Below are 18,075 nucleotides of genomic sequence, written 5' to 3'. Positions count from 1 at the left end.
TTTACTTAAAATCATTGTACATTATGTAAAAAACATTTTGTAAAAACTATAACCTTAATATATTTAATATTGACTGAATAAGGCCATGGGAAAGATCGAACTTAAAGTGAAATCAATGATTGATGCTCCTAATCTCATAATTAGATTATAAAACCTAAATTTGGATTTGCCAGGCAGGGTCACAAATAATAATAATAAGATATAAAATAAATAAAGTGCCGTATAAACATAATAATAACAATATTTAACTGTCTTGCAGTCAAGAAATCCCCTATTTGGGTTTTGCTAATTTTGACAGATTTCTTTCCTTGCGTATGTGATGGTACGTGATTTTTCTCCAGACAATATAATACAGGCAAGATTTGATTTTCAGACCGGTTGTTGAAAATAATACGAATCACATTGGTAAGATAGACAGTTGACTGTCTGTGATGTGATGTGTGTGTGTATTATGGGTCTGTAGTGTTGACAGCATTAGTGCTCTCAGAGAAGGAAGCGGGTATGTAAAAATGACACAGCTGCTCTCATTACAAATATTCTCTATTCATACGTCAATCCCATCATGCATCTGCTGTCAGCTGGTTACCATAGTGAATGACACAGACTCACACACAGGTGTGGGATGCCTCTCATTTTCCAGATTTTTTGAAAATCAACTTATTGTTTGCTTAAAGTTGTCTCTGAATAGGGTGGAATACAAGTATTTTAACTTATAAACTATTTCACACATTGCATCAGCTGGTTAACGGCTCTTTGTTATGTAGACAGCTTGAGTGAGTGATGAACCAAATCACTCTCAGTAAACAACTCCAGGCTGATGTAAGTAAGTACAGAAAAGACTGATCTCTGACCTCTGGGGTGGGGTTTCCTCTGGAGAGTTATCTGTTTGATCTTCTGTAGGGTGGACACTAAGAAAGAGAGAAGAGCATGTCCTCCTCATCTTTTAGATCACTAATCAATAGTTCAGGTCAGGTCAGACTCATAAGCATCTTGTGTGTAACAGAGCAGGTTCTTCTTCACACCCACCCACTTATACTTTCTTCTCCAGCAGATCAAAGCTAAGTCTAGATTAACTATCTGGTTTTTGATCATTTGGCAAGTGCTGATGGTGACCACTTTTTCTTTGAGAGAGCACATTTAATAGGGTTTCTTAAGTTGATTATTAAATTAGGTTTAAGATATAACTATGATGTTTGGTTAATAATGTTAAATTCTTTATTAGATGTATAAATACAGGATTTAAAAGGATAGTTTACCCAAAAATGAAAGTTCTGTCATAATTTACTCATTCTCAAGTTGTTACAAACCTGTATACATTTCTTAAAAATATCTAATATAGGTATAAAAATACTATGGAAGTCAATAGTGCTCAAAAACAATTTGGTTACAAACAAAATATCTTCCTTTGTGTTCAACAGAAGAAAGAAATTTGTTAACAACTGGAAGGTGAGTATATGATGACACAATTTCCCTTTAAAATCATCTTACTGCATGTTGGAGCAGTCCCAGTGATGAAGTTGTTTAAAGGGACCTGGTTTATATGCCTTACTATTTTGGCAGCATCACATTTCAGAGGGCACTCCCAGAATCCTGGGAGCGATCTGCTTGCAGCAAGAGGCAGCGTCACGAGTTCTATTTCGTTTCTTCTGACCGCCAGAGGCGGTGCTTACAGCACATGGATGTCCATCACACGAACGTGCAGGTCGAGTATTAGTAACAACAAAGTCACCTGTGACATGGTTGACGTCATCGATGTGCCCCGGCACAAAAGAGAAGTCAACCCAGGAAGTGACCTCTTGCATCTTCTCGCGTTTGAAGCAGGATCGAAGTTGGACTAAGACGCTGAAGTTTCGCTACCCGTAGAGGTTGGAGCTGTAACCAATTTGTTTACCCTCCTAGAGACTGCGTTAGTCTAGCCATAATTCTTTTAACCGGCGCTGAGTGGCCTCGCTCAGAGGAAATATTGAGGCCAGCGTGGCGGCGTTTCTCGCCGCGGACTCGCGGGTGTCTATTTTCCACGGTCAGCTCCGGTTCATCTAAGGTAAGTCATTAGCTAAGATTTAGTTGTACATTTGGCTGCTGTCAACGTGTGTCGCCAAACGGTGTTCTCGCCGTGAACAGTTGTTTTTTTCAGTTACGGGCAAACACGCCATTTCAGTTGTTATGTATACGTTTAAAATCAGAGCGCATCTTCGCAATGAAATAAGACAACGCTAAATTTCTGACAGATAATCTATTGACATAGTTTACACATTGTTATTAAGTGTCTTGTTTAATTTATTTATTATTTTTATTTTATTTTTTAACTTAAGCAGCAGTACAGCAGTCTACTTAAAGCCAGGGTGTACTCGCCGGTGGCTACTGTATTGTATAATTAACCAGCCTGGTGTTGTCCCGCCTAGCTGACCAAGTGTAGCAGCAATCAATATGCTGCATATGTATTCGTCTTGTGCGGGATGTAAGGCCCCCCTCGAACCAGAGGACGGCCACACAGAATGTCCCTCTTGCCTGGGTATTGAACATTTGAGGCAGGGGTTAACGGAACAGGCCTGCATGAACTGTGTTTGCCTAAGTGTAGCCGTACGGACAGCCAGGCTAGCCCAGGTGGACCAGCAACACGGTACTTCCCATGGCAAAGGGGGGCAGGAGGCTGCACTAGCCGGGAGACCCACCAAGCGCCAAGGCGGGGCCACACACACAGCCCCTAAAGGGAAGAAGCAGAAAGGTGGCCTAGCTCTAAAGGTAGATAAGATGGCCGCGGAGTTTGAGCAAATTAAGGCTCTACTCACTAATTTGCAGCCACCCTCACCGAGCGTACAGGGCAGCAGCGTTCTCGCTGAAACCCCACCAGATAGGCAAGCTGATCTGCCATCGCTATCATCATCATCAACAGGCAAAGCGCAGGACGAACTATCCATCAGAGCCTCAGAGAGTTTTGAGCTTGGTGAACCTGAGCCACACACATCTCATTCACATGACTCTCAGACTGGCTCCCAGGTCACAAGTCAGAGTACAACGGCGGCATCAGAGGCTGGTCGAGCGTCAGTTCAGCCAGTCTTAAAGGCCGCATTAGCCCGTTTGGGTCTGGATACAGCACCAGCAGCTGTACCCAAGCCAAATGCTTTTTTTAGAGGGTCCACACAGCCCTCCACATGGGTAATGCCACCCTCAGCCCCGTATATTGAAGAGCTGCAGAGATGTTGGGCGGACCCTAGACGGCTTTCCCATCTCCCCAGGGACTGCAGAGTACTGGCAGCCATGCAGGACGCACCCACATATGGTCTTCAGAACATGCCGAACATAGAACCACCAGTAGCAGCACTCGTGCTATCACCCAATGAAGCTTTAAGACCTGACGCCCGTTGCCCCCGTGCACAGTGCCGGGTCACGGATGACTTAATTGTAAGAAGCTATGACACGGCAGCACGTATGGGACGCATTGGGAATTCAATGTCACACCTGATGCTGGCCCTTACCGAGACGTTGCAAGGGACGGACCAGACATCGTCTCAGGAACTGTGTGATACGTCACTCCAGGCCCTCGCCTATATGACCAGAGAACTCGGTAGACTGATGTCATATTTAACCCTAGCCCGCCGCCAGATATGGCTAGCCCAGTCCCCGCTGGCAGAGCCCGACAGAAGAGTCCTTCGCTCCCTCCCTGTTCTCCCAGGGGAGTTGTTTGGTCAGGCCGCACAACAGGCCCTGGATAGAAGCACACAGGTAGTACAGGCAAGACAACAGTTTGCCAGTCTCCGCCGGGGGAGCCAGCTAAGACACAGGGCTCCAACCTCGAGGGGGCCACCGCCCGCACTCGCATCGTGGCCAGTTACCCGTCAGGAGTCACGACGCACAGATGGGTTTCGTCGCCCTACCACTTCCAGGACTCGCGGCTCTGCACAGGATAACAGAGCCGAGACTCGTCGCCCCTCTAAAGACCAGAGAGGGCGGACGGGCAGACGGTGACAACATAACGCCGGCGGTCGGACGTTTTTCCAGCCAGCAGCTCGAACGCTGGAAAGCGATAACACCAGACCCCTGGGTGTTGGCAACTCTGTCAAGGGGCTACAGCATCCAATTTCAACGACGACCGCCAAGATTCCGAGGGGTCAAAGACACCATCGTGAGCCACCCAGGGAAGGCCCTAGCCCTAAGACAAGAGATCAACGCTCTCTTAGAAAAAGGGGCCATTACATTAATCGACAGGCAGACACAGGACGGTGGGTTCTATTCAACATACTTCGTAATTCCCAAGAAAGATGGCGGTCTTCGACCGATTCTAGACCTAAGACCTCTCAATACCCACCTCAAGGTCCTAAAATTTCATATGTTGCGCACTGTAGATGTTCTCCAGAGCATTCAGGAGGGAGACTGGTTTACAACCATCGATCTAAAGGATGCTTATTTCCATGTTCCGATTGTACCACATCACAGGCAGTTTCTCCGGTTTGCCTTCGAAGGACAGGCATACCAGTTTTGCGTCCTACCATTTGGCATAGCGCTAGCACCGCGTGTGTTCACCAGGTGTATAGCAGCAGCGTTGGGGCCATTACAGGCACGGGGCATGCGGATTCTACCCTACCTCGACGATTGGCTGATCTGCTCACAGTCGGAGGCTCAGGCCCGCATGGAGGCTGCCGCAGTGGTTGCGCATGTCTCAGAGCTGGGGCTCAAGGTCAACCACCAGAAGAGCTCTTTGGTACCCAGCCAAGAGACAGTGTTCTTGGGCATACAGTTAGATTCGCGGACAATGAGAGCAACCCCTTCCCAGAGAAGGGTTCACAATATCCGCCAGCTGGCTGGCCGCTTCAGAAGGGGCAGGTTACTGACGCTAAGAACATTCCAGCAGTTAATGGGCATGCTCACTGCTGCCTCATCTCTGGTCCCACTGGGGCTTTTAACACTACGCCCATTTCAAAGGTGGCTGAACAACCGCCACCTTCATCCTGCACGGCATGTACACAGACTAGTGAGGGCCACGCACAGCTGCCGACAGCTCCTCCGGCCATGGGGGATGAGGGAGTACCTGATGCAGGGGGTTCCCTTAGGCTCTATCCCTTCCAGGAGGGAGGTCATTACCACAGATGCTTCCCAAGAAGGATGGGGTGCAGTTTGGCAGTGCAGGACAGTCAGAGGCTGCTGGAGTCCGCTACAGCAGCAACAGCACATAAATGTGTTGGAACTACAGGCAGTATTTTTTGGCCTACAACACTTTCTCCCGGAAGTGGCAGGCAGACACGTACTGGTGAGGACAGACAATACAACAGTGGTGTACTACATCAACCACCAGGGAGGCACCAGATCCCTGCAGTGCTTGAACATAGCCCAGCAGCTCTTGCCGTGGGCCAATCAACACCTTGCCAGTCTGCGGGCTATGTATTTACCAGGCATTTCCAACAGAGCCGCAGATCTCCTGTCCCGCCAGAACCCCGACCCAGGGGAATGGAGACTCCACCCAGCGGTAGTACAGACCATCTGGGAGCATTATGGCAGGGCAGAGGTGGACCTCTTCGCCAGTCAGGACTCAACACACTGCCCCCTCTGGTTCAGCCTCTCCGAACCAAGCCCTCTAGGCCAGGACGCACTGGCACATGCATGGCCGAGACGAAGGCTTTATGCATTTCCCCCTCTACCATTAATCCTGCCCACCCTGCACAGGATTATAGTGGAACACCACGAGACTTTAATGATCGCTCCTCGGTGGCCAGGGAGAGTTTGGTTTCCAATGTTGCTGCGGCTACTGCACAGAGAACCCTGGTGCCTTCCAGTGAGGAAGGACTTGCTGTCACAAATGGGTGGCCAGATCTGGCACCCGGATCCAGCTCGACTGCAGCTATGGGTTTGGCCACTGAAGGGCCAGACCCTTTGCTAGGCCTCTGTGAACCAGCTGTGGTCAGCACCATTAACAGCTCTCGGGCACCCTCCACCAATGCCCTCTACGCAAACAGGTGGAAACATTTTTCTGAATGGTGCCGAACGCAGGGACAGGAGCCAACATGCTGCCCTTTACCAACCATCCTGCAGTTCCTTCAGACACTTTTTGACAAGGGACTTGCATCTTCCACAATCAAGGTGTACACAGCTGCCATCTCAGCGCAGCATAGCAGAGTCGAAGGGAGCACAGTAGGATCACATGTCTTGGTGACCCGTTTTCTGAGGGGCACTCTCCGATTGAGACCCCCCCGACGAAGCCAGGTACCCCAGTGGGATCTCCCTATGGTGCTGCAGGCTCTCTGCAGAGCACCATTTGAACCATTAAGGACGACAGACATAAACTGGCTCGCCTTGAAGACAGCCTTTCTCCTAGCCATAACGTCAGCTAAGCGAGTCGGGGAACTGCATGCACTCTCAGTCAGCAATGACTGCCTGCAGTGGCATTCCGGAGATGGCGGAGTCACGCTATGGCCAAACCCCTCCTTCCTTCCAAAGACCCTCTCTTCTACATTTACCAACCAGCCACTTAGCCTGCCAGCTTTCAAGTCAGCCCAGGAAGAGGGGTCAGACCTGAGGGCAGAGTTTTTATGCCCGGTGCGCGCCCTCAGGATATACATCGAGAGAACGGAGGGATTCCGCCAGTGTGACGCCCTGTTTATCTGCCACACAGGGCCAAAGAGAGGTCAGGCACTCTCCAAGCAGAGATTGTCTAGGTGGATAGTGGAGGCTATCCAGCATGCCTACAGGCAGAGTGGCTCCCCAAACCCTCAGCCAGTCCGAGCACACTCCACAAGGAGTGTAGCAACTTCATGGGCATCACTGAGAGGCGTGCCCCTTTCTGACATATGCAGAGCAGCCTCCTGGACATCAAGCTGCACTTTTACAAGGTTCTACAGGGTCAATGTGGTCCCTCATAACCCCCTGACAACAGTAATACTCCCGAGCCCGTCACAGCATCTCTAGATGGGTAAGCACTCCTCATGACTTTGTAGGTACTAGTCATCCATGTGCTGTAAGCACCGCCTCTGGCGGTCAGAAGAAACGAAATAGAACGAAGGTTATGCAGATAACCACGGTTCTATGAGTTTCGGATGACCGCCAGAGCTTGGCTGTCATTCGGAGTGAACACGAGAAGATAGCCAAGAGGTCACTTCCTGGGTTGACTTCTCTTTTGTGCCGGGGCACATCGATGACGTCAACCATGTCACAGGTGACTTTGTTGTTACTAATACTCGACCTGCACGTTCGTGTGATGGACATCCATGTGCTGTAAGCACCGCCTCTGGCGGTCATCCGAAACTCATAGAACCGTGGTTATCTGCATAACCTTCGTTCTACAACAACGCTTAGGTGCCCGCAGATGCGCCTGCCTATTAACCGGCCTAATTTTGCAGCAAAATCGGCCAAAGCCGATTTTTTAAATATGCCAAAAATTGGCCAATTAATCGGCCGGCCGATAAATCGGTCGACCTCTAGCGGTGACACACGGCCAAAATGGCGACAGCAGGCACCGCCTACTTTAAGCTTCAAAAAAGCTATTTATAAATATGAGTGACGTCACGGACTACATGGACTTTACAATCTAAAACACACATCCCATAAAGACATGTGACATGTTATGTATTTGTAAATGTGCACTTGGTGGATTTTTTTCCCAGCGTCTTAATTTTGCTTATTACACGGCACTCTAAAATGCTTGATTCTGATTGGCCAGTCGCAACACTTGCAGGTTTGTTATTCTCAGATAACTACCGCTCAAAACTAATAACACACGGTAACCCGGATGCTGCAAGTCATCTTGACAGGTACAGTTTAATATCACACAAAAATGTAATATAAATATGTATTTTAAAAACAAATATGACATTATATTTACAAATGATTTAACCGAATAGTGTCTTTTTGACATTGTCTTGTTGTCGTCATCTTGTCTTATCTTAAAACTGGTGGTCAGCATTCGTTAAAAATGAGCAAATAAAATATTTCAAATCAATATTTAATGTTCCTTACCATACTTATGAAGTAGCCGTGTAATAAGTGGGATAATGTACAGGCAGCAGGTTGTTGTCGCAAAATAAGCCCCAGCGGTGTGATCAGGACCCGATGCAAAGCAGAGGAGCTGATCTGGATATAAAACCCCCCGTGTCAAACTAAATTGTTTTGACAACTCGCGTGTCCTCACTGCGACGGACCCCTTGAGCTTTCGTTCACACAGGACACGTTCCTGAAATGTTACGGCAATGTTACTAGGTCCTCTTTACAAGAATGATTCCAGAATCTATTCCAGGACGTGTTAACATTCACACAATAGGCAATTTTTGGGCAATTTTCTGATGTCAAAAGCGGTTGAAAGGAGTTTCAGTTGGAATTATTTGTAAAAGTTGAGCATTCAGTCAGGATTCTGTTTGGAAAAGAACCTGCCTGTGTAGACGGCAGACAGCAAAGCAGCTTACTAGGTTTTGGACAGAGCTACTGTAAACACATACAGTGGTGAAAGCTGAAACAGATGTGTGACTGGCTGGCCAGAAAGGCTGCATGCATTGTGGGATAGTGGTGGTGAAGTATTGGCGAGAAATCCTGTGTAACCACAGACTATACAGCACTCCACACTCAACTGTCTGCAGAACAGTCCTATAAACACATACATACTCATTGTGTTCCCATATGTTAGTTTGTGCCAACTTTAGTTTCGTTTAGTCATTGTTTGGCCTTCAAGGACAGATTTCAGACTGTGGCAGACTCGAGTGTTTATCAGTGTTGGGTCTGCCTGTTAAAATCTAAATTCGACTTCTGCTCAGATTGTTTGGCAGTACTTTATATACAAAGTCTGTTTAATACATTCACACACGCACAGACATCCAAACTTCCCTCGTGGGCTTATGCGTTAACTACTTGGAAGCTGGCACGGGGCAACATCCGGCAAGTGCGTTTGGGAGCCTGGTGATGCATGTGAAAGCAAATTGATATTTACCGTAATCGTATTGTACTACGAAACCAACTGCAGGTAGACATGAAAGATCCGACAAGATGCCAAGCTGTGCCTGACTGTGAGTGGGTTTATACATCTGTGATCTCCATGACAAGGCCACACATGCCCAAAAACATTCAGAAGGCTCATGGGAGAATCAATGACATCAGTGGATTTCCTACGCCCCCAGGGTACAGTGCGGTTATTGATTGCTCGTGTCTGGTTTTAATTATACTCCAGTGGAAATGAAAGGAGCATCGGCAGCCCTGCCAATCATTGGTTCAATATGTGGTGTGTCCTAAACAGGGTCCACATCCGAAGGGCACTACGGAGTGAAAACACTCATGGCTGCCATGTAGGAATTTAGAAGGGTACAACTTTCGTTCTCATGATTCTTTGCTTGGCGATGTCTTGGAAAGATGATGCAAGTTTTTTGATCCCATTTCATGCACCCATCTCAGAGGTACACATTGGTGCCAAAGAGTGCATATAACTGCCTCGAAGCTACATATTGGTGCCAAATGTGTACATATCTGTACCTAAGTACAATTTAGGACCTTTTTAAAGGGTACTGCTAGGGACCATTTAAAAAAAATTGTATGAGACCACCCTAGCAATCCTTCCTAGTGTCATGTTGACAAGTAAACAGTATTTCGGAGTATGTTATGCCAGTGACTGTAGCTCCCTATACCCTTAAATAGTGCACTATTTGAGCGAACAGCCATTTTTTAGTGGTGTCCGAAAGTTAAGTGGACATTATCAAGTGCACTTATTCAATCCCATATGCACAGCAGTGTACAACCGATGGACACTCAACGGCTAGCCACTAACCTTGCCACCTGCCAAATGAACTCCCTTAGTGTCCGATTTCACTCATTCAAGTGGACTATATTAGCAAACTAATGTAGGGAATGGGGGCTATTTCAGACACAGGCAGTGTGTGATTTTGTGTGTATGTGTTTGTGTCTGGAGTGTAGTTGTCAGCTCTCAGTATGAGCTTATTTAGGTGTCTCCTTCCCTCTTTCTCCACCTGTATTCATATCCTCCTCTTCAATAAACCCTCCCCTGTGTGTTTCCAGCTACTCAGGATTTCACAACGTGTAGCGTTGCCAATTATCTCAGTGTTGCCTTGTGTGTTTGTGTGTGTAAGGTTGTGTAATACTAATATACTGTATGCAGTGCAGCACTTCCCTGCTCACCACACACACACAGGATGAATCATAGGCTCAAAGCAAAGCCAGGGCTTTCCCTAGCTATGTGTGTGTTAGGTTAAAGATGCTTTCAAGCGAATTGTATTCCTATTTTTTCACAATATTTTGCTTGTATTTTGCCTAATGTCTCTCTCACCATAATCATCCGGACACGTTACAGACACTGCAGACCTTGACCCTCAATAAACACAATATGAATGAGCACAAACATGAAGAAAAATACCTTGCATCGTTTCCTAATGTTTTGTGTCTTGTTTTTAATCTTTATCTAATGCCGTTAGCTAACTCAATTCTCTATTGTTATCTTTAAGATGTGCACCACAGCGGTCCTGCCAGGACACAACAGCAGCAACAAAATTAAAGAATGCAATGTTGAATTCATGATTATGACTGCGCGTTTGTGTGCTGTACAAAGTAAATGCAGCAAATCCCCATGAAATAGGATTCAGACAGTAGTTGTAATGGGGTCTCTGCATAACCTTTTCTTGGCAGTCTGTCATTTTAATGGCAAATAATACTGCTGAGAGAGCTGCTGTTCAAGTATTTATTTAGTGTATTATTTATTTTATAGTATTAGATTTATTTGTATGCCAGAGTTCAAATGTACCAGGTTAAATGCAATTTAAAGTACATCATTGTCAATCATTTCAGTGCAGTAATGTATTTACAATAAAAATCTATAAGGAAAATGCATAATGCAGAGGTTTTCAACCTTTTTCAGATTGGGACACTTAATGGATAGAAAAAAAGGAGGTGGGACACCCCAGTACAAATTATATTAAGGATTTTGAGCCAGGTCTACAGTATAATAACACACTATGTGACCCTGTGTGTGACCCTGGACACCAAAACCAGTCATAAGTCGCATGGGTATATTTGTAGCAATAGCCAAAAATACATTGTATGGGTCAAAATTATAAAAAAAATTTAATGCCAAAAATCATTAGGATATTAAGATCATGTTCCATGATGAAATTTTTGTCAATTTCCTACCTTAAATATATCAAAACACTATTTATCATTAGTAATATCATATGTATCGCTAAGTTTTTTTTTTTTTTGCAGCCTTAGATACCACTTTTTCAAATAGTTGTATCTCGACCAAACTGTCCTATCGTAACAAATCCTTACATCAATGAAAAGCCTATTTATTTAGCTTTCAACTTTCGATAAAAAAGAAACGACCCTTGTGACTGGTTTAGTGGTCCAGGAATCAGATCACATTTAGTACCATAAGAATTGGTTTACAAACTTTGTTTGATTGCCTTTAAGGAACACGCCCACATTTTGGGAATTTTGCTTATTCACCGTATCCCCCAAAGTTAGATAAGTCCATACATACCTTTATCATCTCCGTCCATGCCGTAACTCTGTCTGATGCTCCCACCACTAGCTTAGCTTAGCACAAAGACTGGAAGTAAATGGCTCCAGCTAGCATACTGCTCCCTATAAGTGACAAAATAACCCCAACATTTTCCTATTTATATGTTGTGATTTGTATAGTCACAGCGTTTACAAATAACAAGGTCATATGAGACACAGCCATCTTTTAACAGTATACATACTGGGAACTATATTCTCAGAAGGCAAATCACTGCTAAATGGGCAGATTGGGGGTTTCTCAGGTGCTGCGAGCAAATCACTCCATCCAAGTAGCTTCGTCTTCTGAGAAGATATTTCCCTGTATGTATACAGTAAAAGATGGCTGTGTCTCTTATGACCTTGATATTTGTACATGTTGTGACTATACAAATCACAACATATGAACAGGAAAATGTTTGCGTTATTTTGTCACTTATAGGGAGCAGTATGCTAGCTGGAGCCATTCACTTCCAGTCTTTGTGCTAAGCTAAGCTAGCGGGGGGTGCATCAGACATAGTTACGGCACATGGGGACGAAAAAGGTATGTATGGACTTATCTATAGTAACTCTAGGGGATACGGTGAATAAGCTAAATTCCCAAAATGTGGGCGTGTTCCTTTAAAAAAGGCATTAAATGTTGATTTTATTTAGTTTATTTTAGTTTATTATGACATTTTTATTTCTGTATAGCTCAGTGGTAAAGCATTTTGCAGAGCAAAAGGTTAGTGGTTCAAAAATGTTAGTTTGATGCCCTAATGTTTTAATATCAAATAGTAAATGGAGGACCACTTCTGTACCACCACAGACACCTTGTTAAACTGGTGAGATAAAGTTGCTCATTAGTACCCTTGTCTGCGTAAAGTTCAACTCAAGTAAAGCTGATTAACCTGGTAACGTTCACACAATATTGTACACACACACAAGACATGATGTTACGTGTATTCCATCACTTATATGACTATTTAGACATACTTAAACAACAACTGTACAGCACAAATAACATTTTGTTCAGAACAATTATTATAAGTGCTTTAACAACTATACAAGCTTCACATATTCGCTTTTAAACCTTCAGATATGTCTTTTCCCAATGGACTTCCATTAGTAGTACATTACTATTTATTCATTTATACAAATTGTCCAAGTTATTTTCTGGGGTGGTCACAGACACAGTATGCAGTCAATAGAGATAATTTCATTTGCGTTAGTTTAAGGGTCCCAATACATTAGTTTAAGAGGGACAGTCTTGGCCTAATGGTTAGAGGTTAAATTCAGAGGTCACATTTTGAATATCAGCATCCATAATTGACAATCATGTCTCTTTCACTGATATTTGGGTGTTACACATAGACACACACGCAGATGTTTGTGTTCACACACACTTTTTCTCACACTTTGTGGTCTAATGTTGTTTCTGCAGTTTATTTGAATGTCTGTTTTTATGGCAGCATGTAAAAGTTTGTATTTCCTGTGATTAGTCGGCCATGTTGTGAGTCACATATTGTGAGCCATGGCATTTTGTCTTTCCCATATCTGTCTGTGATGATGAGTATACGTATCAGTCTAGACAACTAGACTTATTGACTTCTCATGATTTAGTTATGGACAACTACAGCTGTTCTCAGGTATGCCCGTGTGTCGCCCCCACAATAAAAAATCAACCTGATGTTATAATTTAAAATGGTCCCCGTTTGGAAAACGTCATTAGAAGAAGATTAAATAATGTCTTGATGTCAAATGCTGAAAGGTTTATGTGAGGATTATGATTTAAAGGTAGGGTAACAGATTTGATCCTGAAACATTTTTAGTTATGCTGGTTAAAAGTCTCCTCACATCCTGATAGCAATCACTGTGTTAAGTTGTTTAAATGTATTTGTAGAAATGTATGTCATCTGTGAAAGGCGTAGGACCAAAAAATGTTCAACCAATCATAGATTTTGGTCCGAACGGATGTTGCCTTTTTTGTCCCTCATACGTAAGCGTAATTTGAATGCCCACCGCGCAGCTAGTCCACGCAGACACCACATGTCATCGGCGCGTTCACGTGCGCTCACCTCCTGTCGGCAAACTTTTCTGCTGAATTGACAACCTACACAGGAGTCACAAAACGAAAGACATCTTTTATAACAACAACAACAAACTGTCTGAATCAGCAAAGAACAAAAACCCAAATTATCATCGGTAACTTTACTGCTTTACCACAAGATTTGTGTTCGTTTACGGATTAGCGTAACGATATAGTTACTACGTCTACACAACCGAAAGTGTGCTTTAACTAATTCTGATGTAAACCAGTTGTTTATGTTGGTTATTTTGGAAATGTTATTCACTTTGTACTGCAAAGTTTTCTCACTGGTGAATGAGACATGAGATGTGACCGTCTGATCTGTGCGTGTTCATGTGCTTTGAAAAAGGCGGGACTTGGGATGGCGATTTGAGTGGAGGGTGGGATCGTGATTTCATTGCTAGGCGGCTACCGGTAGCATTTTTCAAAATGTGAAACCCTACCTTTAAGGCAGGGCTGACATAATACACCTAGCGGTATACTGTACAGATGCATTTAAGGACACCCATATCACAAGGTCTGGTTGTTCCCCAAGACAGTCCTGATTTTAGGGCTAAGGCAGTGTTTCTCAGTTCTGGTCTTGGGGTACCACCTACACCAGACATTTCATACAGTATGTCTCCCTGATCAAACATATCTGATTTAATGCTTCAGCTCTATAGAGACTCAGTTATCTGAATTGGGATTGTCAGAATAGGGAGACATAAAAATGTGCAGTGTTGAGGGTTCTTCAGCACAAGAACTGGAAAAGACTGGGGGATAGAAAATATAATTAGATTAGTAGAAAACCAGCTGAAGTCTGTGTGTTTGTGTGTGTTTATAAAAGAAAGGATCTAAAGTCAATCAAGAAAATAAGCCATTTTTAGCATTGCATTTCTCTGTAATGTATATGAGTTACTCTCTTTCACTGTGTTTGTTGGTGAGCAGATGAGGGTCGTCTGGAGATCGTGGGAAAAGAGGGTTTTCATAATTGTCTTGGCATGAATGTAGTTTACTCAAACTCAACTCTGTTAGTCTCAGTGGTTGTTTAGAAGTTTTGAAGTTTTGGCTTTGTGTTGACTGAGCTTTACTGACTGATCTTTTCTTCTGCAGTATGTGGAGAGGACTCAATGTGAATTGTGCAGACAGCTCTGGATACACACCTCTGCACCACGCCTCTCTGAATGGACACAGGTAAGAACACGATAGTATTTATTAGTATTTATTTGAATACATTAAAACACTGTCATACAGTTCAACAGATTGTCCAATATGTTTCCCAAAAGCATTGTTAGCTATGGTCGTTGTTACCATTGAACTATTAGTAACGACAGAAATTGCGACCATAGTTGGGTGATTCTCTTGAAATTAAATTTATGGTGTCATGAAACATTTTGATAAAAAACAGTAAATGCAAAGTCAGAGTATCAAAATAAGAAGAAACATCTCTTCATGTACTATTTTGCACATGATTTCAAATGACATCATACCAACCAAATTTGTTTAGTTTTTTTCCCATTTAAGGGGAAAAATTTCATTACCGCAACGTGTCCTGGTGACTGGATTCGGGTTATTTGACATGGAAATATTTATAATTACAAAATCTAAAAAATAAAAAGCTTCAGTGCATGTTATACTATAAACATTTACAGTAAAGAAACATGTGTTTTTTTCTCATCCTCCGCAACAATTTTCAATCGTTGATTAAGCCCTCAAGGAACTAACATTTAAAAAAAAAATGTTGGGGACATAAGTGACTGTGACACTCAAGATGGCTACCAGTTCTTATTTTTTCTCTCCAGATAAAAGTTGAAAATTTGTTTGTCATACCACCTAGACAACTTTTTAGTTCTCATTACCGAAACATGACTTTGTAAATGCATGTAATATCATGTTGCGGTAATGATAAATTTTGATAATGATAATCTAAAAATGTAAATAATTCTACAGGAAATATTTTTTAAATCCTCTAAAAATAATAGTTATAGTAAGTTCAGACCTTAATCATATGTGCAAAAAATGGCTTCAAGGGCTTTTAAAAATTCTGATGCTGGACACCTTCCAAATCTGGATTTCGTGAGAATCACCCTGTTGCTTTTGCGCCATGTACTTTTGTCTTAGTTGTTTACTGTACCTAGCAAAACATTGACCATACATTTCCCAATTTATTTAAAATGATCGTATCCATAATAAAAACCTTTTTTAAAAGATTCTGCATGGATAAAGCAAGATGTACAATGGACATCACTGCTGTGCACACAAAAATATACAAATTTATAGAAATGCCAAAATGTACAAAGCATAAAAATAGCAATAAATGCTTTTTGGCATCCCTACTGGATGTCATGTTTACCTCTGGTTTTGTAATGTAATCCAGCTCAATTCATATATCAGGATTTGGCTGGAGTGTGCTGGGGTGGAGTCAGATTAAGAAGGGGTTATAAGATGTGGGTGGAGTTTTTCCGGAAGTGGGGGATAAAACCAGATTAGCTCTGGATTTAAGGGTGGTTTAAACATTTCCTGTAAACATAATAGTGTGGGAGAGGGATTTGTACAATTTGTATGATACACAAATTATGTATTATGAATGGGGCATTATTACCTTGTTTACGCAGTGCTTGAACAGACTGTTATAAAGTGAAATAATTTAAATTGATGGAATTTAACTGTAAAATATAAATAATTTGAAAATAATATCTGTTTTCGAGAATATTTCAATCACTCGCCCCACCCTGAAGAAGAATTTTTACATCTTCTAAATAAACATTTATTCTTTGAAACTGACCAAGAATCTCCTTCCTGTCCATTGTTCTTTTAGGGACGTTGTGTTGAAATTGTTGCAGTTTGAAGCCTCTACTAATGTTCCAGACAGCAAGGGCTGTTTTCCTCTGCATCTGGCAGCGTGGAGAGGCGACGTGGACATTGTCCAGATCCTTATTCACCATGGACCATCCCACAGCAGGGTTAATGAGCAGGTACACACGCACATGATCACGTCACTATTCAGTTTTGCATTATGCAAGTTATTTGCAGTTGTGTTTTGTCATGATTTGTGTTTTGCATGTGCAAAATGTGATTAGGGGGGTTGGTTGGGTGTTGCTTAGTCAAAAGAGCCAACTTCGATATCTCTATGGTCTATAAACATAATCTCTCTTTCAATGTAAATGCATAGGACTTTTTTTTAGCTGTTAGGGCTTGAATCTTTAACCCAAAGTATGAGCGACAGTAATAGCAATGCCACAACATCATCAGTTTTACTGGTCTATTACAAATTCAACACCTTAAACACCTGCAACCACATGAGCCGTCCCCGTGCTGTCGACCAGACCCACAAACACACAATCACTCCCTTCTGCCTCGAAACAGACACGCGCGGTTTTACATCCGTTCCTCACGTCCCAGCTGTGCTGATGGGCTGATGATAGGTTTGTTCAGTACGTTCAGATCATCTGTATTTTTATGCATGAAAAGTTCTGTCTCGGTGCAAGAAAGCGATCCTGCTTCTCCTGTCTGCACTCATTTTTAATGACCACACCAGCCTGGGAAACAATTACTCCCCAATATTCAGCCCTTCACAACACACAAAACCATCAGCCAGATGGATAGACCTTCACCGCCACCATGTGTGTGCGTTTTTAAGAGCGAGAAAGACAGTGTACGGCAATCATTTAAACTGTCAGCGGTCTTCTAATGGAGTTGAAGGCCTCATGTTAATGGAAACATACAATGGGAAATCACATCCTGCATCTAGCTTAAAAATGCTGCTTTCACTTTATTTGTAATCAGTCTTTGTAAATGAATACACACAGCGAGGTTCTCGCTTAAATTCACAGCACCTAGGACAAGTTTTAGGTAAAGTCACTTTTACCTAGACCCAATGATTTATTATATAGGTCCCTAGATGTGCCTGCTTTTCATTGGGATGATGATTCCGGTTGCCAGTCCTCCTCAAAATAATACCCCCTCCCAAAAGACCCTACTTTAGGAGCCATAAGCAAAGCAAAACACATAAATTCATATGGCGATTATTGTATAGATATTACAATGCAGTATGAGAAGCTTAAGCACTTTATGAGTAAGATTTCATTGCAATATTCATATTTTGTGTCGGAAGGATTGCTGTTATTTCAGCGCTGCTACAGTATATACTGTACAGGCTGTTTATAGTCCCTTCACTTAAAGTGTTTTATAGTTTTTATGCTGACACGGACCCACAGGCTGTAAACCCTCCAATAAGGGGTGTGAACCCGATTAGCCGAATGGCAGCAAGCTATTGGCTGGTCTCTTAAATTGATGTTTCTCGTGATCTTACAAAAACCTTATGGTAGTGGAGGGAGAAACAGCCAGTAAGCATCTTTACTACTGTTTAAAGGGGTCATATTATGAGATTTTTTAAAGATGTAAATTAAATCTTTGGTGTCTCCAGAGTGCATATGTGAAGTTTTACCTCCACAGATAATTTATTATAGCATGTTAAAATTGCCACTTTGTAGGTGGAAGCAAAAAATTTGCCATTTTTGGGTGTGTCCTTTAAAATGCAAATAAGCTGATTAAAT

General features: G+C 42.9%; 1 protein-coding gene across 2 annotated transcripts in view; it reads left to right on the top strand.

Moving 5' to 3' along the window:
- The window catches only part of anks1b (ankyrin repeat and sterile alpha motif domain containing 1B), a 248,589-nt gene that overhangs the window by 42,472 nt on the left and 188,042 nt on the right, over nucleotides 1-18,075 (top strand). For both annotated transcript variants that reach the window (XM_065268491.2, XM_065268490.2), the window contains exons 2-3: nucleotides 14,633-14,713; nucleotides 16,338-16,494. In XM_065268491.2, the coding sequence (XP_065124563.1) occupies nucleotides 14,633-14,713; nucleotides 16,338-16,494 (238 nt within the window). The remainder of the gene's footprint in view (nucleotides 1-14,632; nucleotides 14,714-16,337; nucleotides 16,495-18,075) is intronic.

This window comes from Paramisgurnus dabryanus, chromosome 1, assembly GCF_030506205.2.
Source record: "Paramisgurnus dabryanus chromosome 1, PD_genome_1.1, whole genome shotgun sequence".
Taxonomy (NCBI): domain Eukaryota; kingdom Metazoa; phylum Chordata; class Actinopteri; order Cypriniformes; family Cobitidae; genus Paramisgurnus; species Paramisgurnus dabryanus.
This window is presented reverse-complemented; position numbering and strand designations above follow the sequence as displayed.